Raw genomic sequence first — 24,514 nt, 5'->3', positions numbered from 1 at the left:
ATGTTAAGGAGTGCTTGATCTGTGCTGTGAGTTTAAATATTTGTTTCTGGTCTCTTAAAATGAGGCCCTATATTAACATTTACAATTGATTTTGTTGGTTTCAAGTAGCAGAAAACAAAGCTGACTACTTTAAGGAGTCCTGGGAATTAATTGTCCAGGAGACTCCAAGAAATGGTTCAGTAGTCAAGGCCAGCACGGTTGTGCTGGTCCCTTTAGCAGCAAGTGACAGTGATATCACTGATAACCAATTATCTCTGAGAAGCTCCTTGGTTAAATCCATGGTTTGGCACATAGTGAATTCTTGTACTTAGTTTTTACAAGCCATAAATTTGAAAGAAGTTATAATGAGAGTAGACTAGAAGAAATCTCCAAAATTTATTTAAAGAAAGCCAATCCTTCATAGTTTACAGAACTGTAAGGTATGAGTTTCTGGGATTCAAAGAAGTTATGGAGCCTTCTTGACCCTTAGTGTCCTTATTTCTGAAATTGAATTAGACTGAGCTTTAGATGGCTTTTAGCTGTAAAATTAACTTGCATTGTGAGTTTCCATTTTGTCTAACAGTCTAGACATAACTAGATGAAGAGAACTAACAAATATAATACTGGGGATTAGGAATACCCCTTTAGAAGATTGAACTCTGCAGTTCTTGAGGCCATTGTTTTTAATGAGAATTATGTTTATTCACTATCTGATATTTTCTTATAAAGGGATAGAGCAGTCTACTCTGTATTTCAGATATTTCCTTAGCTTTAGTTTTCTTGCATGATCTTTACTGCTGTTACTCATTGCTATTAACTGTTTTAGTCAGCTTTCTCATGTCCTGGGTTTGATTTTAAATTGTATGAGGGGAGAGAATGAATATACATTTTCCCAATTAGACTAATTGGCATAAGAAAGTTATTGTGTTTGTTTTATTTACTACCTTACACAAGCTTGGTATCCAGCAGGAACTTCTGTCACAGCTACTTTATATGATGGAGGACTTGTAATATAGGCATTGCCATGGTCATAGCTATTTGGTTGAATTTGATTGTGTGATTGAACATACATCCCTGCATCTTCATTTTAAGTAGAGTGGAAGTGGAAAATGATAGGACCAGTAGAGGAGGAAGGGCTGATAGGAATAAGCCACAAGGGAGGCTAGTACAGGTGGCAGAAGGTTTCTTACAATTTTGGCTTAAAGTTAGTCTTTGATTATTTGCCTTGCCTTTACTATATAAATAGAAGACAACTGTACTATATAAATGGAACAGGACTGTTCTTTGTGGAGTTAATATTGTGAAAGTAAATGGTGATCACTTCCAGGTTTCCCTCAGCAGCCTTTTCTTTAGCCATCTACTCTTAGGCTCCCTTTTTTCATAAACTAATATTGTGTTGAAATCAGAAGACTGTAGAGTGAAAATCAGTCTGTCGTTTTTATTTGACCCTCCTTGGGCAAAGGGTGTAAGACTTTGGTTGAACTACAAAGGTAGTTAATAGTACTATAAATATGACAAAATAACCTTGGCCTTTGCCTCTTCTCATGGACAAAATTAAGTGATAACTTTTAAAGGGTCGTTTTTGTTAAGATTTATTTTTATTTAATGCATATGAGTGTTTTTGTTTGAGTGTATGTAAGTAAACTGGTACATATCTAGTGACCCCAGAGACCAGAAGAGTGTCTGATCCTCTGGACCAGGAGTTACAGGTGGTCATGAGTTGCCATGTGGTGCTGGACTAAACCCCAGTCATTCGCAAGAATAGCAAGTGCTCTTCACCACTGAGCCGTCTCATCAGCCTCTCAGAGGATAGTTTTAAATTTTAAGAGTTTATTTTTAGCAAGACTTAAATCTGCCTTATACGCTGTTTGATAATAATAAAGTAGGAAGGAATGGGAAGAATAAAATATAAAGTATCCCCAAACATTCTTTCCTATAGTTTTTCCTAGTTTCTCTTTTACCTGCCAATTGAAAAACTATTTTATTTTTAAAAACTTTAGTTTTAAAAGCACTAGCAAATTAATAATGTATATTTTTCTCTTTCCTTCTCTGTTTTATGACAGTAATTGTTAAATTGACGTAAAAATTAAAAGTTTTGAAATTACTGGCTAAGAGAACTAATTTTTTAGCTACTTCTAAAGCAGTAATTGGGCTCTAAATTAATAGTTGAGTATTTGTATTTTTCAGGGTTTTTTTTTTATTTTAAAGATTGGATAAGTATATAGTCATGAGAGAAAGTAGATTTGTGTGAGGACAGCCTCTCCAGTGGTTGGTAAACACAAGAAAAGTGGCTGGAGAAGACAGTCTGGTATACCAGTGAGTTCCAGTGTTAGCATATTTAGCAAAACTGGAAAACAAGGTTACTGATGAGGGTAGCTATGCTACATATTTTATTCTTGTAATATTTTTCAGCTGGAACATTATTAGCAGTTCAGTCTGTAGTGACCATTGCAGGCAAAATGAGGAGTTTTTTACATCTACCCACTGCTCATTAATTTCTGGTTGCATTCCAGTTTGGATAATTAAGAAACGATTTCTCTTAGTTTCAAATGGAAGCTATTACACTTGATGTGAGAACCTTTATCTTGGGATTCTCAGCTTTTTGTGTGTGATGAATTCTTTTGGCAGTCTGATGAAACTTCTTAGGATGATACCTTAAATATACAAAATCATAGGAAAGTTATATTGGAAAAATTGAAATAATATTAACATTAAAGCAGGATGCAGAGTTGGATCTGGTTATGTTAAATTTGAGTAGTGAAGGGTATAAACAGTATTTTGACAAGTAGCATTGTAACATGACATAAAAAGACTTATACTGCTTCTTACTGTCAATCACATTAGTAAAACCAAAAGAAATGTTAAATTTGCTTGAGGTTAGGGCAATTAAAAGATTATTATTTTCTCATCCATTCTGAGGGCCCTTCAGTTATTTTCTGTGACTTTTTTGGCGATCTATGATTCCCAAGGAAAAGAAATTTATGAAGGATGACTTAAGAAACTTTGTTGCTTGCCTGTCATATAGGAGATGCATTGATTTCCCGTCCTTTACCATACAGCGCAATGGCTGATTTCCTAGACGGAGAATGAGGTTGTTCACATGCAGTACCTGGTAGGTAGGAACTAGCAGGACTTGTCAGGGCTTCTGTAGCACCCCAAGGTAGTGTAAATGGTTTGTACAGCAATTCTCAAATGTTTCCATGTGTCAGATTCTTTGGAAGGTTTATTAAAACAGATTTTGAGGGTTGTATTCTCCAGTGTCTCAATCAATAGGTCTAATATGTAGCTTAAGAATTTTCATTTTTAAGACTTTCCCAAGTGTACTAGTTTTTTTTTTTTTATTCCTGGTGTGACAAAATAATTTACAAAAACAACTTATAAAGGGTAGGGTTTATATTTGATTCATGACTTAAGGAGAGATGCATTGCACTGTCATGGCAAAGGCAGTGCACAGCAGGAGTGTGGGGTGGTTGGTTGGTCACATTATGACTGACCAGCCAGGAAGCACAGAAGAATGCTGGAGGTATGGTTTTTTTTTTTTTTTTTTTTTTTTTCCCCAGTTCACTCACTTAAACCTTTCTGAAACCTCTAGGCGAAGTCATTCTGGGACTTAGGTCACATTCAAGAGCAGTATATGCTAACTATTGGGCTGTCTCTCCAGCCTCTAAATATTTAATTTTCTAATTGCAGGATTTCTTCATCAGTGTTTGATGGTTCTTACTGGAGAGACGTATTTCTTTCATTAAATATATTTAGTCCTAGACATTTGTTTTGTGGTCCCCCCACCCCTTTTTTTTGGTAGTTGTTGTAAATGGTATTGGGTTTGTCATTTTACTACTGGAGATACTTATGGTGTATTGCTCTGCTATTGATTTTATTTTGTTGATTTTGCATTCTGCAATTTTGATGCATTCTAGTGTTTTGGTGTTGTTGGGGCTTCTTGTGTATAAGATCATATCATCTGTAGAGTGACAGTTTAGATGCTCTTCTTTTTCTTGATTACTTTGACGTCTAGCATTGTGTTGAATAAAAGCAGTGAAAGTGGCACATTTGTCTTGTTACAGATCTTGGTGTGAAAGCTTTAAACATGTCCTCATTCCTTTAGTGATAGGGATTGGCTTAGTGTAGGCTACCATTAAATATTGCCGTCTGTTTCTTCTGATCCTAATTTATTTAGCACCTATGTATGAAGGTTTGAATTTTCTTAAGTGCCTTTTTTGCATCTGTTGAGCTGATCATATAGATTTATAACCTTCAGTTTGTTTATGTTGGAGTGTCACTTTTATTAACTTGCACGCCATGAACTACAGGTGTGGAGTTTTCCACATGTGGTATCCTTTTGGGTTTCCAGATTAGATTCATGAATCCTTACCCATTTTTCCATCATAACAATATATATTGTATGTGTGTAAAGATGTGTCTAGAATATACCAGAAAAGTATGGGGGGTAAAAACAAAACCCGTAGATCTCAGCCACCTTGAGAAGTCCATGATTGGTTTTTGGGGTGAATGTATTGCTGTCTTTGCCTTTTTCTGTATAGGTATCCCTTTAATAAGAGAAAGGGGAACAGATGCCTATTTTGTTTTGCTTTTTAACTTGTTTCTGATAGATTGAAAATATGAGAAAAGAATCTCTTTGATTAAGTCTGTGACGTCTTGTCATGTTGGGTTAGTCTAGTCACTGATGCCTATGACGCGGGCGATGCAGAAACAATCCAGCTTGTATTTGGATCATTGCTCTAACTTGCGCTTGGGATGAATAGTGGTTCTCAAAAATAAAAGGGACTAAAAGTAGATATGTTTATTAAACCCTTGTGGGCTCTGTGGCACTGATGTAACTAGGTGGTAGATAGTTCAGAGTATGTATTTACTGTCATCCTGTTGTATATTGACAAGTATTGACATGTAATCAGTAAGTTTAGTTCTGAATAAAAAAATGTTTCTGAGGCTGGAGAGATGACTGCTCTTTCAGAGGACCTGGGTTCAATTCCCAGCACCTACATGGGGCCTCATAACTGTCTGTAACCTCAGTTTCAGGGGTCTTGATACCCTCACAAGGACATACAAGCAGGCAAAATACTATGCTCATTTTTAAAAAATTATTCTAGTTAATGTAATTAAAGTTAAAGGTCCCTCTCTATGATTATTAATTACCTTAAACTTTATTATAGAATTTCCATGGTTTCTAGTATGTGCTATTTTGTTTGTTGGTACTGGGATCAAATCCAGTTCTTTGCTTATGCTAGACATAGTGCTCTTCCCTGAGTCACATCCCAAGCCCCTAACCTTTCCAATATCCACCCTGCCCAATCCAGATGGATATTCAGTTGTTTAAAGAAAAAACAAAGTCATCTTTTGTCTGAAGTTTCTTAGGTGTTGGGGCCTTTGAGTTTCTTGAGATAGGATTCTTGTGTTGCTCTTCTGTCATATCCGAGCTGATATGTGAGCCTGGAGTGTACGTTATAGGTGTATGCCAGCACACCCCTCTTACGCCTAACATAACTTTCTCTTTGCTGATTTATTGAGCAGAATGTTTACTGCTTTCATTGTTGTTTATAATTTCATCCTTCCATTCCATTATTTATTTTACCTCTTATAGGACTTTTCACCATTGCCTCTCACCACTCTGAAAAAAGAGATTTCCTAAGTACCTTACCATCGCATAGTTTTCCATGTGTACTTTATAATTATTTTGCCAGAATCCAGACAATAGCGTTTATATTTGTCTTAGTTAGGGTTTCCATTGCTATGAAGAGACACAATGACTGCAACAACTCTTATAAAGGAAAACATTTAATTAGGTAGCTTACCATTTTCAGGGGCTTAAGTCCTTTGTCATCATGGTGGGAAGCAAGGTAGCATTCAGGCAGATATGGTGCTCTTACATCTTGATCTAAAAGCAATGGTCTGTCTCATTGGAAGTGGCTTGAGCATATATGAGACCTCAAAGCCCGCCTCCATAGTGACACACTTCCTTCAATAAGACGACACCTATTCCAGCAATACCATGTCTGGAGGCCATTTTCTTTCAAACCACCACAGTGTTTTTGTTAGGACTCTACATACATTGATAAATCAACTTACAGAGCATTGACTTTTCATCCAAGAACATAGATTGTCTCTTTATGAAGCCTGCTTATCTTTGAGGAATGTTCTTACAGATTTTTTTTTATGTTTTCGTTGACTTATTTGAATGAGTTTTATGTGTTTTAATTGTAAATAGCATTTCAATATTCCTTCCCACTTGTCATTATATTTATGAACGTGATTGATTTCTTGTAAAGAAGTTTTGTATGTGTACTGTGAGTGCCTAAACATATGTATGTGCACCCTGTGCGTTCCTGATGCCCTTGGAAGCCAGAAGAGGGCATTCCCTGGAATGACCATTGTGAGCTGCCTGATGTAGGTGCTCTGAACCAACCCTAGGTTGTATGCAGGAGTAGCAAGTACTTTTAACCACTGAGCCATCTCTTTAGCCCAAGCTATTGATTTCTATATGTTAATTTCAAATTCTGTAACATAACTAAATTACCTAATTGTACTAGGTTTTGCATTGATTCCCTTGGGTTTATTGAGTTAGATATCTGCTAATATAGATCGTTTACGTTTACCTCTACTTCTCAAACATTAGGCCTCAGATTGTTTTTCCCTTTTTAATTCTGTTGGTAAATACGTCTAACTTCAGGTTGAAAAATTGTGGAGAATAATGAGCATTCTTATTTAATGACATTTATATGAATGTTTGTCTCTAAGCAGCTATGTACAACCCAGGGGCTGGGCATGCAGCCAAGGGTAACTTTGATTGTATTCAAAAATAAAAAAACTGTAAATTTCTTTAAATTGGAATTTTTTTATTTTGTAATTCTATTGTGTGTTTTTTATTTTTCTTTTAATTAACTAATTTATTTTGTATGTGTGTCTGAGTGTATGTCACATGTGTGTGGTGCCTGTGGAGGCCAGAAGAGGAAATTGGATTCTCTAGGGCTAGAGTGACAGGTTGATGAGCACCTGCTGTGTGTACTGGGAACACAGGAAGTGGTCTTAATATCTGAGCCATCCTCTCTCTAGTTCATACTATGTAGTTCATGAGGGTGAACTTTGAAAATAACAGTGTTGTGTTGTAATCACCAGATTATATGCTCCGATAGTATTTCTCTGTTAAATAAGATGTAGATTATTTTTCATTGATTTATAGATGTGGAAAAGAAAATAGTTACTTTACGTATTAATAACAAAATACTACATGTTGTACATGTTATGTGGTACATAAAATGTAACGTGTATATAAAGTCTTTTATATGTCTATTGTAAATGAGTGTAAATATCTTTAAATGCTTTTTGTTTCTGTAGATTTGCCACATGAGTTTTCCCTTCACTAATGATGAATATTGTGAGACTGCACTATCCTAGCCTTCTTGGAATGAAGTCTATTTGGCAATGAAGTGTTTACCCTTTTCAAGAATTAATTTAGTTTTATTATCGACAAAGGGTCTTAACAGAGCTTTCACATCTTCTTGACCAAATATGGTCACTTCAAAGCTTCTGTAATTCATTCTTCTAAATTACTGACAGATGGAATATGAGTGGCTAGTTCAGGTAATATATCTAGTTGATTCAGTTAACTGTGACTTTGGGCATGTGAGGTGATTGGTTGATGGCCATAATTTGTGGCAGAGAATGGGAGTTTAAAGAATGGGACAGACGCCTGAAGAGATACCTACTGCAATTTTATATTTGGTAGTACAAAATTTAAAGCTAAAGCTATTAATGCCAGTTTGACAATCCGGATTGTTGTTTCTTTTCCTGGTAACTGGTGTCAGACCGACGACTGGCTATTTTACTTCACAATACATGTGCTTTATGGTAACTTAGTTCTTCATTTCTAAATGACCTTCAGAGTCAACCACCTTCCACCCTCAACCCCTTAAAAGACCTCTTATATTCTTAGTTGAGGCATACTTTTGAATACTATGTGGTTTTCAAAGAATTAGCATATACCTATATTGTATACAATAACCTATTTAAGCTGGAATTTAGTATTTGAATGATAAACTTATTTATACTTGAATTAGTATATATATGAAGTTATGTAATTGGATAGTGTTGGCATTTGTGTCCCTGTAAAACCATGCCACAGTCAGAATCATGAATATAAGTGTTCTCCCTTCTACCTTGAATTGTAAATAAACAGTCTTCCTATCACTGGAGATTAATGGCACTTTCTAGAGTTTTATGTAAATGTAGCATATTTTTAACCCTCTTATGGGATTATTCAGCATTTTATTGTTTTTAAGATCCATACGTATTATGACATTCATCCTCAGGAGACAGGCAGGAGGATTACCACAAATTTGAAGTTACAGGCCTGGCAGTAATACATAGTGAGACACCGTTTCCAAAAAGCCTTCTCACTTCTGAAAGGAAGCTTTATTCTTTTTTCTCTTGCTGAATAGTACTCCATTTTATAGTTTTTGTACACTAGGAACCTGTTAGGTGACATTTGACTGTTAAAAAATAAATTTGCTATGAGAATAATGACTTTTGGTAAATAAATGCCTTAAGCGAAATGGCTTCAGGTAATGGTAGCAAAAGTTTGAAGTGGCAAACTGTTTTCATAGTGTTTCTATCATAGTGATACCTTTTTGAGGTGTGTATATGGTTGAAAACCTTGTTATGCAAAAATTTGGGATAGAGATTTGGTCTTACCTGGGAGAATGTTTAATATATTAAATATCAGGTCCAATCCTAAGGGTAGACAGTCAAAATGTGCACTTTATAATGTAATTTATTTATTGTTATGATTCCCTAGGTAGTTCAAATGCTTGTTAGGATTTAAGAATCTTTGATTGGAGAGCAGAACTTCTCACGTTTCTGTTTGTTTGTTGTTGTTTTTCTGCTATAGAACACATAAAGGCTTTGACACATGTTTGGGGGTAGTTGTAAGATTGTAAAAAGTTGTAAAAATTCTTTTAATTTAAAAAAGTATGATATAATATTGGTAATGGAGAGTGTTGTGGCTAAGGTTAATTGTCAGTTTGACAGGATCTAGAATCACCTGGGAGACTGGTTTCTGGGCATGTCCAGAACATCTCCAAACTTTTCCACCAACTAGAGAGGAAGTATTGAAACCTAAGCCTATAGGGCCATTCTCATTCAAACTGCCACAGCTGGTGTGTCAGACTGTCTGCTAGCCACACCCTTTCCAGCTCTCTCCCAACCACTGTGCCTTAGTTACTGTTCTGTTGCTGTGAAGGTTCGTCATGACTAAGGTAGCTTACAACAGACAGCATTTAATTGGAAGTTGTTCTTAGTTTGGAGGATTAGTTCATATCCATCATTGTTGGAAACATGGTGGCAGGCGTGGCACAGAGTTTACATGTGATCAACACGTTGCAGGAAGAGGGAGTGTGGAGAGAGACTGGGCCCCTTATGGGCTTTTGAAACCTCAAAGTCCAGTTCCAGTGACAACTTCTCTAGCAAGTTCATACCTTTTCTAAACGGTCTACCAACTGGGAAATAAACATTCAAATATTCAAATATATGAGCCTATGGGGGACCAATCTTAATTCAAACCACCACACAGTAATGCAATTCTTAGTTAAAATTCTTTTTTTTTCTTTTTTTGTTTTAAATTTTGGTTTTTCAAGACAAGGACTTACTATGTAGTTCTGGCTGTCCTAGAACTCACTTTGTAGACCAGGCTGGCCTCAAACTCCCTGAGACCCGCCTCAGTTCTTTTTTATTTGTGTGTTGTAGTGGGTATGTTTGAGTGTGCCGGCAGCTGTGTGGAAGCTAGAGAAGGATGTCAGGTATCCTGTGCTACCACTTTCCACCTTATCTCCTCAGGATAGGGTGTCTTACTCAACACGCAACTCCCTTTGTTTTGGTTAGGTTGGCTTGGCCAGCCAGCAGGGATAATCCTCTGTCTCCATCCTCTTCTGCCTTCCCAAGCACTGTGGTTATAGGCAACATGTCTACAACTGACTTCAAATTCTTGTCTTCATGCTTGTTGAGCACTTGCCCACTAAGCCATCTCCCAGACCACAAGTCTCTTGGCTGTTTTTAAATGTAGGTCTTGAGATACTGTATGGGATTATGTGTCTATTCTTAGTGTTAAAAGGATGGAAGATAATTTCAGAAATAAGTATAAAGCATTGCATAAATTAATCATCAAATAAGTCTTTTTTAAAACAAATGTCAGTAATTTGCCTGTTGGTTTGAATCTTTTGCTCATTTCTCTGTTGAGTAAATGATTAGACTAAATGACATGGATGTTGTTTGTGTTTCCTGTTGTTGGTGTTGAAGATTATGTTCTTAACTAGAATTAGGAAATACATGATTCAAAACAAGGTTTCAGAAAGTTGGATACAGTAACAAAGGACAGATATTTGTTACTTTATCAAGAGGAGCAAGTTAATGTTAAAGTAACATAATAGGTTTTTCAAATGTTGATCTATAAGTCAAATTGTTTAGAATGACATTTCCACACAGTGGGATTGCTTCCAGTTTTCTCCATCTATGTTTACAATGTAACGCATTGCACTAAAGTCCCTTACTCCCACCTTGCCATCATACACCTCCCAGCTAATTACAATAAAAAGAGAAGCTGAGGATGATTCAGTTCTGAGTCACTTAAAATGTTATCAGCTGTTTTTCAAGAGAGAAAAATCTCTACCCTGTTCTTCAATTTAAAGGGAATTCATTGCAAATGAATACTTAATTTTCTTGATAAACATCCTTAAATATACATTAACAGTAAGAACAAAGTTTAGTAATATAATTATTTCAAACTAAAACCTGTTTCTTTCCCTCCCTCCTCCTCCTCTCTTTTTTTTTTTTTTTTTTTTTTTTTTTTGAGACAGGGTTTCTTTGTGTAGCCCTGGCTACTCTAAAATTCACTTTGTAGATTGTCAACTCAGAGCTCCACCTGCCTCTGCCTCCCAAGTGCTGGGATTAAAAGCCTGCGTCACCACCGAGCACTTGTATGTTTCTTAAGGTGGCAATATTAATGAAATAAGTAAATGTTACCTTCAAAGACAGCGTATGGTTAAAAAAAATAGCCCCCAGATATTTTGAGGAACATTTTTATAAACATTAATGTTAATAATTTTATGGCTATACCTTTTGATATGTGGGATTTCCCTCTGTGTGTTGTGAATATCATTGGTTAATAAAGGAACTGCTTTGGGCCTATAGCAAAGCTATAGGGGAACAGAGCTGTGGGGGTGGAACTAAAGGGAATGCTGGGAGAAAGGAGGCAGAGTCAAACAGAAGCCTTGGAGCTGCCAGAGACAGGTGTGCTGAAACTTTGCTGGTAGGTCATGACCTCATGGTGATACACAGATTAATGGAGATGAGTTAAATTAATATGTAAGAGTTAGCCAATAAGAAGCTAGAGCAAATGGGCCAAGCAGTGATTTAAATAATACAGTTTCTGTGTGATTATTTCAGAGCTAAGCGGCTGGGAACCAACAAGCGGTTCCTCACTACAACCTTTGTCAAAATACAAATATGTTACTAGAAAATTAAGTAAAAGAGATAGAAAATACAAAAGCACATATTTTAAACCTTTGGTTGCACCAAATTGCTACCAGATTGCTTTTAAAGTTTCCAAATGTTTATTCGGAAGTTTTGTGATTACAGAGGACCACATTCTATGAGCTGTTCTGCTTTAAGCGAGTGGTTCTTAAACTGGTGGTTCTCAGAGTGTAGTCTTCAACCCCCAGCATTATTATCTTGTGGGAACTTGTTAGAAGTGTGCAATGTCTAATTTCATCCCAGATGTCCTAAATCAAAGACTGAAGTTCATATTAGAGTTTGTTGAAACAATTCGTCAGATCATCCTAACGGTCACAAATGTTTGAGAGCCATGATTGGATTTTCTCCATTTCAAGATGCTGATCATCTATCTAGGATGTGCTTAGTCAGAACTGGAGATCACTCTTACTAAGTCTTAATTCTTTGAATGCCGATTTTGTAAATAGAAGACTTAAAAGTTGGGTTGGTTATGACATTTTAATCATACACACACACACACACACACACACACATACACGTGTACACGCATGCCTGCATCTGTACAAGTTTTGGAGATTAAACCAGGGCCTTAGTTATGCGAGTGCTTTATCACTGGGCTACAGCCCTGTTAACAGATTCTTAGGAAATAATAGGTGTAATTAGAATTTAAGATTATACTGTTGAACTATGTGCTAAGTGAAAAGGAAGAGTCAAGCCTTATCCCTCTAGGATCATGAAGAGTCATGACCCCCAGCTCCACCGTCACTTTTTAATCTTCCAAAGCCATATATATCATATGGATGACACTGCCACATTTGACTGCCGATTTGGGATGAACTCTTGTCCTCTTAGGTCATATTAGCATGAGCTTTAGTGTGCTGTTATTTTCTAGGAGCTGAAAACTCTTAGGCCTTTTTCTTTCACAGGTTGGAAGCTTAGCTGCATAGGTCCTTGCTCTCAGGGCACTTTCCTTTGTTCCAGTGCAGAGTAGGCATCTCCCTAATGGCATCACTCTCCTTTATGTTAGTCTTTCTGTACCTGTCTTCCCACTGTAAGCTTCCTATTGCACTTTTTCCTCTCCAAATTATACAGTTGTACAACCATACAATATGATCTGTATTTCTTTCTGTGCCTCTTGTTATATTTCATTGCAAATCTGCGTAAGAGCTATTGGTAATAACTATACCACTGATTAAACTTACGTTCTCTTGAATTTGCCAAAAAATTATCTTTAATTTTGCCCAGATAAGTTCTTAGCACAGGGCAGACGGCAGCCAGATTCTTTGCCAATATACCATATAAATGGCTTCTACCCCAGTTATTAATATTGCTCCCCTATGAAACCTCTTCAGTAGGACTTATGCTGCCAGAATTATTCTCAGCCTTGCTATCTTCCAGACTGCTATTGGAACAGCTGCATAAGCTTTACTTACAGCATTGAACCCCTTCTTAAGTCCACACTTCCAGAGTCTTCCTCCAGGAAAGAACATGGCTCAGTTTTTTCACAGCAACAACCAACTCTTCTGGTGCCAGATGCTGTATCAGTTACTTTTCTGTTGCTGTGCAAAAGCACCATGACCAAGACAATTTACAGAAAGAAGAGATTTTTTTTGGCCTTGTTATTCCAGAAATAGTGTCGCCAGTGACAGGGGAAGCATCACAATACGTGGCTGTAATAGGAAGCTTAAAGAGTACATGTTCAAATGCAAAACAGAACCACAGAGTGTAAACTGGAAGTGGGGTGAGATTGTGACCTCTCAAACCCCCGCCACCGCATATGCATGTTCTCCAGCAAGGCTCTACCTCCTACAGGTTCTACATCCTCCCCAAACAGCATCACCAATCAGGATCCAAGTGTTCAGATATGTGAGCCTGGAAGAGGTGGGGAGCATTTCTTACTCAGATTACCACAAGTGATACATATAGCTGAGTCACATGGTGGTCCTAGTTTTTTAAAGTAATCTCTATACTGATTTCCATAATGGTTGTACTAGTTTGCACTCCCACTAGCAGTGAATAAGGTTCCCTCTGTTCTCACATCTTCATCAGCATTTGTTGTGCCCACCTGGCTGCCCTCCCTCCCTCCCTCCCTCCCTCCCACCCTGCCTCCCTCCCTCCCTTCCTGCCTCCCTCCCTCTTCCTCATTTTATGAAGGAGGTTTTCTCTGCATAGCCCTGGCTCTGAAGACTAAGCCGTATTTGAGCTGACAGAGGTCCACTTGCTGAGATTAAAAGGCGTGTGCCACCACCCACTTAGATTTGACACTTTAAAAATTATTTTTATCACATTGAGTTTTATTTTGATGGGTGCTAGATATTTTTGTACTCTCATGAATGTTCTTAACATTTGTTTCAGGGGAGAGTATAGCTGAATTACTTGTAAATAGTTTATTACCTTTAGGTTTTGCTCTATTAATTTATTAAGGATTCTGGATCTACTCTGTTGTCCCACCTTCCTTAAGCTCTTTCTTCTCTCTCATGTTTCCTGTCTAGTGTTATGACCTACAAACACACAAATAAGTGCACACACATATTTAAATTTATTTTCTGCTCATCTTTGAGAGAAAATGTGTTATTTGTCTTTCTGAGTCTCGTTTTCTGTAGCATTAATTTGTTCCAGTTGCATCCATTTTTGGCTGGAGGTGATTTTAATTCACCACTGGCTGAAAGTCAGATTTAAAATGTTCTAGAACTGCAAATTTAATTAGAATAGGAAAATGATTTCTAGAGTTTTGTTTGTCTTTGTTTCTTGTCTATCTTTCTCCATGTGTTCCTTTCTTTGATTTTGAGCAAAACTGCTAAATACATGTAAATAGTTTGAAACTTTGGTGCTGATTGCCCTTTGAGATAATGTAGAAAACACTGAAGGACTTGGACAAGGACACTGGAACCAATTACAATACCTGATATTTGGGCACATTTTCCTCAGACCTTTTTTTCTTTTTCTGTGTTTCTTTTTAATATTTCATTCACGCATATTACTATTTCTCATTCTGTGCACATCACTACTTACTGAGATAATCCTGGGTGTATGACTTAGTTTCCTGCTTTTTCTACTTAATGCAAAATCATTTTAAAATGTCTTTAGATTAAGCCAGATTTATACTTGGGAGGCAGAGGCAGGTAGATCTGGCCAAGTTCAAGTCTATCCTTTTCTATATAGCAAGTTCCAAGATACCTGTAGCTGTCTATAGCTACATAGTGAGACCTTTTATCAAAAATAGAAGTTCTTAAATTTTTCAAAAAGTGTTGAATGGCAGTGTAACAGTTTCATGTGGACTGCAAAAATAGAATTACTCTAGTACTATAGATAGGTCACTTCCAGTTACAATAATTGCATGATTAATAAATTAACTTAGTTTATTAAGGTAACATTACAATATTACCTTTTGTTTTGTTCATTTCATAGATTTCTTTTCCTAGATCTTGAAGTTTATAGAATACTCTGAACACAATATTTCCTGCACAGTTCTGTGTTTTAGTAATGATTATACCACTGTAAATACTACACCAGTAATGATTATGTGCATGATGATTTTATTCCATTTTTAACCTGCATGCTTTTATTTACACTAACTAGACACTCAAGTAAAATGGTGACCAGAAATAGTGAGTTTTGTGGTATTTGACTTGTGCTGCCTTTGGTTACATAATGTGATGTTAGAGGTGAATTTTCTATGGTTGTTTGTCTTCTACCAAGTTGAGGAAGTTCCTGTGTTTGAAATTTTAAATATAGTTGAGTTACTGAAAGGTTTTCAAAAGTACTTAAACATTTTAATTTTTCTAGGTTTTTTTTCTCTTCTTAAAATTCCATTGTTTTGTTTTTCATGCCTTTCCTTGTTTCTTGAATCTTAAGGTTATTGTGAGTTTGTGATTGTCAATGGTCTCTAAACGCTAGAAAGCACTATGTAACTGTAGGAAGGTGTTACAGTGGGTCTGACTTTCTGTGACCATAAGGTGAGTTACTCAGCAAGGTTATATAACAAAATACTATTCAAAGCTTTGCCTTCCAGAATGCAGTTTATGTTGTTTTTATGTTATCCTCATAATCATTTGGTTGACTCAAATTTGTGCCATTAATATAGGATAGTATTAGTTGTCAGTATATGAGAAAATGTAATTGGTGAGCTCGGGATCCTACCTTGTGAAGAAAAGTGCATTGAAAGTGTGGAGACAACTAGTACTGTCCTCAACTACCTAGCTTTTGTTGCTAGGCTGCACCTATATCCATTTTGTTCATGTCGTTTTTGCTGCCTGGAATTTATTTATTTATGTATTTTTTTGCTTTGTCAAATTGTCAGTCTTCCTAAGAGTCTCAATATAGATATAATATATAGATAATTATATATAGATATATAATCTAATTATATAATATATGTTACATTCTTTGGGCATCTTTTCTGTTCTCTTGAAATAGCGGTTTGACTATTGAGAGGAGCCATACTTGTCAGGTTCAAATAGGATTGTAACCTGAGTATTTTACTTCTATCAAACAAGCTTCTTAATAGCAGAGACTGTGCTCATTCACTCTCAGATTTTTGAGTGACAAGATAATATCAGTGTACTAACTGGTTCACTTAAACTTGTTAAAAGGATGACTGATAATAAATAAGTTTAAAATTCATCTATTTTATCATCTGATCTTCATTTGTATTAGTATAGTATACTTCTGTATCTTGAAGCTCAGTTTATTTTTGTATGTGTGTGTGTGCTGTGTGTATTAGTGTTTGAATATGTTTGAAAAGCTTAAATAGCATTTAAGGTCTTACAATACTTATATTAAGTTGGTCAATGCTTTCACATAGACTAGGAGAAAAGAAGAAACATAGAAAGGAGGGCACTGGCGAGAAGATAAGTAGTCTCAGCTGTATGTTCCAGACCTGGATAAGGAATGAGGGTGATGAGTGAGTTTCATAGGAAAGTGGAGAGGTTGAAAACTGAAGCTTTTCTTAAAATTGGGGAACAAACTGTTGATAACAGATTGGAGATGTATGTGGAATTAAGGTTGGAAAGTAGAAGTTGTTTCTCTTCAGGAGAGGGCTAGGATTTTGAGAGGCAAAGGTAGGTAGGAGGATGCAGAGGAAAAGGTAGAAAATGTTAGAATTTTACAGGTCCCTCTTTTTGCCTCCCATCACCTGTACCATAATTTGACAATGAACAAAGGAAATTTACTGCTTTGTATTAACTCTTGATTTATTTGTGTCATGATCTTCATCAGTATCTCTCATAAAAGTGGGAGTAGCCAAGTCTTATTTGTACCATCAGTGTTGTCGGCATCAAAATATCTGTGATTAGCTCTGTCACAGTTCCCCTTGGCTGTAGCTTGTGAGACAGACAGACTTTAGACATGCCTTCCTATTTTTTCAGAGCATATTATGTCTACCACATTGTTTAGTAAGTCTACTATCAAAGTAAATGACTGATTTTTTTCTAAGTGTCTTACCACATACCTTGCTTTTATAATATCTGAATTATTTTTTTCAGTTCTAACATTTTGTCTTTATGATATCTTTAATACTCACTAAATTTGGCAGTATTCTTTTGCATGTGATATCTCTTCAAATCATAGTTTTCAAAAGTTTGGATAGATTCCCAAAAGTGCAGTGCCTTCCTATGTGCTTTGACATACTAGTCATCTGCCACTGTTTGATGACTAATCCTTTTCTTCTGCAAGTTTCCTTTGGACGCTTTCCTTTCCTTTTCTTCTCAGCTCTTACAAAAGCCATGCTAGTACTTAAAAAATAATAGCTAAGGGACTTTATTTACTTTTCTTATGAACATTAATTGACAGAAAAGCAAAAAGCCCTTCCGCACCTCAGTTGCCAGTGCAGCTCATATGGGTTGTTGCCAACTTACAGAATGCAGCAGATGATGTTTGAGGCATGACCAAGGTGTGGAAGGAAGTATTTTAATAATCAAGTATATTGCCTTTTGAATAACATTAAACACCTGTTGTTTGTAATAGTTGACTAAAATATTATTGATAATTGCTGCATGTCGCTTACCATGCCGCCCTGAGCACGTGTAATGTCTGATGGTGTATATTGGATTGTGCTTGGAACGTGACACTGTAAAGGTGCATACCACCTTCAGACTGAACCCATGTATACATACAAATAGTGAGACTATAAAATTTATTTTGCATGACACTGTGATGGTATTTAATGTATAAAGTACATGGTTGAGAACCACTCACTTGAATTACTAAATATCGAGATCTCTTAATGTTTTAAGTAAGGTTATGATTTTGTGTTAGGTCATATTCATAGTTATCTTGTTTATTGTCACCCTGTGGTTGTGACTGTGCCTGGGACTGGGCACCCCTACACAAAAGACATGAGTGAAGTTACTATCTAATTTCTTAGATCNTCATGTTTCCTGTCTAGTGTTATGACCTACAAACACACAAATAAGTGCACACACATATTTAAATTTATTTTCTGCTCATCTTTGAGAGAAAATGTGTTATTTGTCTTTCTGAGTCTCGTTTTCTGTAGCATTAATTTGTTCCAGTTGCATCCATTTTTGGCTGGAGGTGATTTTAATTCACCACTGGCTGAAAGTCAGATTTAAAATGTTCTAGAACTGCAAATTTAATTAGAATAGGAAAATGATTTCTAGAGTTTTGTTTGTCTTTGTTTCTTGTCTATCTTTCTCCATGTGTTCCTTTCTTTGATTTTGAGCAAAACTGCTAAATACATGTAAATAGTTTGAAACTTTGGTGCTGATTGCCCTTTGAGATAATGTAGAAAACACTGAAGGACTTGGACAAGGACACTGGAACCAATTACAATACCTGATATTTGGGCACATTTTCCTCAGACCTTTTTTTCTTTTTCTGTGTTTCTTTTTAATATTTCATTCACGCATATTACTATTTCTCATTCTGTGCACATCACTACTTACTGAGATAATCCTGGGTGTATGACTTAGTTTCCTGCTTTTTCTACTTAATGCAAAATCATTTTAAAATGTCTTTAGATTAAGCCAGATTTATACTTGGGAGGCAGAGGCAGGTAGATCTGGCCAAGTTCAAGTCTATCCTTTTCTATATAGCAAGTTCCAAGATACCTGTAGCTGTCTATAGCTACATAGTGAGACCTTTTATCAAAAATAGAAGTTCTTAAATTTTTCAAAAAGTGTTGAATGGCAGTGTAACAGTTTCATGTGGACTGCAAAAATAGAATTACTCTAGTACTATAGATAGGTCACTTCCAGTTACAATAATTGCATGATTAATAAATTAACTTAGTTTATTAAGGTAACATTACAATATTACCTTTTGTTTTGTTCATTTCATAGATTTCTTTTCCTAGATCTTGAAGTTTATAGAATACTCTGAACACAATATTTCCTGCACAGTTCTGTGTTTTAGTAATGATTATACCACTGTAAATACTACACCAGTAATGATTATGTGCATGATGATTTTATTCCATTTTTAACCTGCATGCTTTTATTTACACTAACTAGACACTCAAGTAAAATGGTGACCAGAAATAGTGAGTTTTGTGGTATTTGACTTGTGCTGCCTTTGGTTACATAATGTGATGTTAGAGGTGAATTTTCTATGGTTGTTTGTCTTCTACCAAGTTGAGGAAGTTCCTGTGTTTGAAATTTTAAATATAGTTGAGTTACTGAAAGGTTTTCAAAAGTACTTAAACATTTTAATTTTTCTAGGTTTTTTTTCTCTTCTTAAAATTCCATTGTTTTGTATAAAATGATAGTGTTAAGAATTTGACTTTGCTCGTATATAGCCAAGTTCATATCTGTTTCGCCACTTAGAATTATGTAGCCATGACAAGTTACTAAGCACATTTAACAGCTCGGTTTTTGTGTCAACAATACATTTTTGCATTCTCCGAAATATTAGGAATATAGTAGGTTTAATTTATTAAATATATATTTAACTCTTTTTGTATGTACTGTTTTGTGTAATTTATAGATGTAAATATTTATAGAAGAAGCAGAAATAGCTGCTCCCTAAGAGCATGCTTAATGCTTAGTAGGTAAATGGAAAAATGAGATTTTGTATGTGTGTGTATCATCTGTAGCTAAGTGGAATGGAGAAAAAACAGAGCTTTCCAAGGTGTGATGGGCAAGGTCTGTTTTAGATGAGGAAATCCTAGAAAGATGAAACTAAAGGATTTTAAGTGTAGGCTATTTGGATACTACTTGAAAACAGGAAGAAACATTGTGGCTAGAGCAAAAGATGAGAGGTTGAGGTGTCAGAGAAATACTACAGAGCCTTAAAGATCATTGAGGAATTTTAACCTTTACGCTGATATGATAGAAATGTTTGTGTGAATCTGATTTATCTTCCAAAAGGGAAACTGCTATAATGGGAATGAGTATAGTAGGCTATTCAGAGGCTATTGATGAGAAGTTATTAGAACATGTGTATATTTTATAGGAACTATTTGTTTAATATTTACTAAATATTTCCTGTCATGGTTATAATACTATTTGTTGGGCATAATTTCATCTTTGTTTTTTAATTATTCAGAATGTTGTACTCATTAAGTTTAAAGTGTAGATGATATTTAAGAATACCTATGACTTGAATTTTTTTTCTTAATCTGGTAGTGGTGACAAATACCTCTACGTATTTAGCGAACAAGATATAGACTTATAATGGAAATATTAAAATTCTAGGTTATGAACATATATGGGTTTGTCTTTTTTAAACTCTAGTTGTGATACTAATAATTAGCCACAGTTATTAAGGGAGAATGATGGGAAAGCTTTCTTGGGTATGCAGAAAAAAATCCTATGACTTAGCAAAGGGGGACTATTCATAATTGATTTTTTTGCAGTTAATTAACCAAGTAGCTTTTAAATAGAATTATGCTTTGAGTTACTATCACCAACACAACTTATATTACCTACTTTCATTTTCCAGGAACATCACTTACAGCGAGCTATTTCAGCACAGCAAGTATTTAGAGAAAAAAAAGAGAGCATGGTCATTCCAGTTCCCGAGGCAGAGAGCAACGTCAACTATTACAATCGCTTGTACAAAGGGGAGTTTAAACAGCCCAAACAGTTCATTCACATTCAGCGTAAGTTTGCTAATTGATTGTTTTCTGTTTGTAATTTTAAATTATCAATTACTGAAAATCTTTTATATTGTCTGAGATTTTAAGCTTTCAGTTCATATATTCTGATTAATAGAATGTTAAACATTAGAGATTTAAATTTGTTTATATTTTCATTTGAGCTTGAAGATCACTTTGAGTTTTTTTTTATTGAAAAAATTTTCCAACTTTGAGTTTTAATAATATTTGAACTATGTGATGTTTATATAGTATATGATTTTATAGAACACAGTTTATTATTCAGGTAAAAAGATGGTGGGCTATATTCCTCAATAAGATTTGTTTTTTAAAAGGCCAGTGTTTATAATGCTCACTAGTAGGGCTTTATCTTTAGAAAATTCAGAATAACATTTTTTGTTTACGTTTTATAAACTCTATTTTTTTTACTACTCTTCTCCCACTATTAATACATAAATGGTCATCATCTTTAACCTTATTATTTTGATGATCTCCTAACTATAACATTTATTACCCCTTGTTTTCTGTTCTTACGCTATTCTGTCAGCTCTACAATGTTTGCCTTCCACCAGAGTGGTCTTCCAACCTTTTCAGTCTGATCCAATCATGTTCTTGATTAAAATTCTTGTTCCTTATTGCTAATATTATAGACACGTGTCAGTGCCTTCATATCTTGTCAGAATTGTAAACAAATTTTACATTTTACATGTGGATGACTTGTTAAGATGAGACTCCAGGGCTCTATTTTGGGAATTCCTGCTGAAGACTCTCCTTGGGTATGGGGACTAGAGATGGATATTTTGACATCATAGGGTTTTAGATCTGATTTTAGATTTGTTGATGCCTGGCAGGTACTATACCCTTGGATGCCATCCTCCCAGCAATGACAAGTTTTAATAAAGTTTCCTAGGTAATTCTGAAACGTCACACTTAAGATTGATAATTTTTTCATTGATCCTAAGACGTCCATCTTTGGTTTTTTATCTTTGAAATGAGTTTTTGTCTTCAGTTGCTGTTGTCCCTAACTGAAGTTTGCCCCTCTGAACAGAATCCTCATGTATTTCTGAGAGACAGCAGGGTACTGCCAACTTAAGACTACTTGAAAACAGTTGCTTGCTTGTTTCTATCTCTTGCTTTGGTCTATACTGTTAGCTTTGATCCATACTACAGACCGACTTAGAGTTCAGTTCTCAAAAGGATTTCTGCCCCCCCCTCCTTCTGCCATAATAAATTGAGCAATTCAGTTTTTTTTATTTGCTCTCCCTCTGCATGTTTGACTTATCTTACATTTAAAGTAAACTATTAAACATTTTAATAGTAGAACTCAGTCATAAAGCTTTAGGACCCATATATAGTAATGCTGTATCTTGTAATTAATGACAGTTCAGATAGAATCAATAATAGAGTAAATATATAACCTTAGTGGCTTGGGTCATCCCTTAATCTTTAGTGTCATTTCCCGTTATTCTTCCCCTCACTCTGTCCTAGGGAGTACTGCAACTCACCTACATTTCCTTACCTGTACATACTCAAAAGCTCTTTTCCATCCCATAGCTCATTTAAGACTAAATTCCCCTAGGAAGTTTACCCTGACTCTTCTCATTCTATCTCTCCTCTTTGTTTATCTTGTGCTTGTGTGTGGAGGTGGGGGTGTATATCCTTTTCAGATTTTCTGTATGTAGTAACCATTGCTAATCATTCTTCTGTCTTTTAGACTGTGATCCCCCCTGGTGAGCAGATATTTTTCTCTTGTTTATATGCTTATTGACTCCTTTCCAAATGATACTAAAAGTTAAGTCCTGTGGGAAAAGAATCATTTTCTAGTGACCTTTTTTCATTTTGCTTTCTTTTTGTGCTCAGGATAGAATAGACCTAGGCAAGTACCATACCACTAGGCCACACCCCAGCCTTTCCTCTGAAGCATTCAGGGAGAATATATTCACAAACATTATTTATGTGATTTGCTTTCTGTGTTCTTTGACTTTTAATCCTTTCAGTTTCTTGAATTTGCCTTTGCCTTTATATCAATAAGGAAGGAGACAGATTTTCACAGTGGGAATCTTAAACATTTTTCCTAACCTAAAAAAAATCAGTTGTTTTGCATTTTAATAGCAGGGCTAAATACCAAGAACAGCTATTAAAAATCTTCCTTGAAAAGTAAAACACTAAAACTAAGTATAACACATTTGCCCCATTTGATGCAACAAACATGTCTCTTCATTGATTTTTTTCATTTTATTTTATTCTAAGTTTGTCAAAATGTAGTATGTATTTTATTATATATCATATTGTATATGGTAGTTTCATATTCTACCTTTCTCCCTTAAATTTTAAGGTTGTATATATATAACCTGTCATTTTAAGCTTATATGTAAATTTTATATAATTTCTTTTTTTTTGTTACATTTATTGGTGTTTTGTCATGTGTTTCAGTTCCTCTGGAACTGGGTTAGAGACCCATGTGAGCTGCCATGTGGGTCCTGGAAATTGAATCGGGTCTTCTGGAAGAACAATCAGTCCTCTTAACCTGCTGAGTCATTTCTTCAGCCCTAAATACAACTTCTTACAAACCCTATAAATATAATGAATTTTGGAAAATGTCACTAAATTTTTCCCTTCCTTCTTACTAAAAGATTTGTAAGCATCCCATTTACCTAGCTAGGGGAAAAAATCATGGTGGTAGGCATTGGCTAAAATCTTCTGTGACTGTGTGTTTGTTTAACTGGAGGACTAGTTGGAATAGAACTCATAGAATGCATCCATCATGCATATTCCTATCATTGTGACCACCCATTTCCGGATCTCTCAGCACCTTGCTGTTGCCTATAGGACAGAATATTTATTATACTTGTGTAATGTAATGACTTTCTTTTACCTCTCCAACAACGTTTGGCTCTGTGTTTTTACTATAATGCCAACTTTATTGAACTGCATTAAAATTGGGTGTCTTTTTCTTCCTCTGAATTCTAAGCTCATTAGAAGGAGCCCATCACATTTACTTGAGTATTTCCATTACCCATGCAGTCTGAAGCTGCTCATTCAGTGAACTTTGGTTTGCTAATTCTTCTGACCTTTCATGTTTTGAGCTATAGGGGTAGGAAACTCTCTAAAACTCACTTTATATATAAAATACCTTATTTGCTTGCACCTTCTTAGTCCTTCTACTCTTATTTTTAAGATAAGTGTTGTCCCTGGGATTGCTTTTAGGAGTGTTTCATGTCTCCTTTCAACAAAGTTTTTGTTGCTGTTTGCTTAAAAGCCTCTTCAGTTGCAAAGAAGGCAAAAGCTTTCTGGTGTCTCTCAGATTTTTAAAATCTGAATCTCATTGCATGCTACTTAACATGATTTTGATTAACTTGAATGTTTGTTGAATAAATGAGTAAATGATTAAAGATAAATGCATACATGCCTTGATTGTTCTTAGTAATTTTACAGGACATAAAAATTGTATACTAAGTTAAATATAAAACTAGATTATTAACACATCCAGTGAAATTTGAAGACTTGCTCTGTGGCATCCAAGTTAGAAATTAAAAAGTGTGTTCCCCTACTCATCAGCAGTGTTATTTTAGGGTAGAAGAATTGAGAGTAGGTCAGGTTTTATGGCACATATGTATAATCCCACCATATGGGGGGTAGAGGCAGGAAGCTTGTGTGATCAAGGCCAGTCTGAGCTACATAGTAAGATCCTGTCTCATAAAACCAAAAGCCTGAAATGTAGCTTAGTGGTAGAACATTTGTCTAGGATGTACAAAACCTTGGGTTTGACTCCCAGCACAGACTCCCTATCTTACCCCCTACCCCCCAGTGCTGAGAATGGAATGAATCTGGATGTGAGATAAACATCTTGTTTGTTCCTATCGTTTTTTGTTGTAATAGGAGCGGCGGGGCTGAGTCCCCAGCACTCCGGCCGCCTGCTAGCTTATGCCCCGAAATAATTATACGGACACTGTATTCTTTTAA

The 24,514-nt window shown here is 35.6% G+C and overlaps 1 protein-coding gene across 2 annotated transcripts in view; it reads left to right on the top strand.

The window, feature by feature from the left end:
- The window catches only part of Epc2 (enhancer of polycomb homolog 2), an 86,145-nt gene that overhangs the window by 5,659 nt on the left and 55,972 nt on the right, over window positions 1-24,514 (top strand). For both annotated transcript variants that reach the window (XM_050139914.1, XM_050139913.1), the window contains exon 2: window positions 20,398-20,557. In XM_050139914.1, the coding sequence (XP_049995871.1) occupies window positions 20,398-20,557 (160 nt within the window). The remainder of the gene's footprint in view (window positions 1-20,397; window positions 20,558-24,514) is intronic.

This window comes from Alexandromys fortis, unplaced genomic scaffold, assembly GCF_014885135.2.
Source record: "Alexandromys fortis isolate MF-2015 unplaced genomic scaffold, M_Fortis_MF-2015_v1.1 scaffold_33, whole genome shotgun sequence".
In the NCBI taxonomy this organism is placed as follows: domain Eukaryota; kingdom Metazoa; phylum Chordata; class Mammalia; order Rodentia; family Cricetidae; genus Alexandromys; species Alexandromys fortis.
This window is presented reverse-complemented; position numbering and strand designations above follow the sequence as displayed.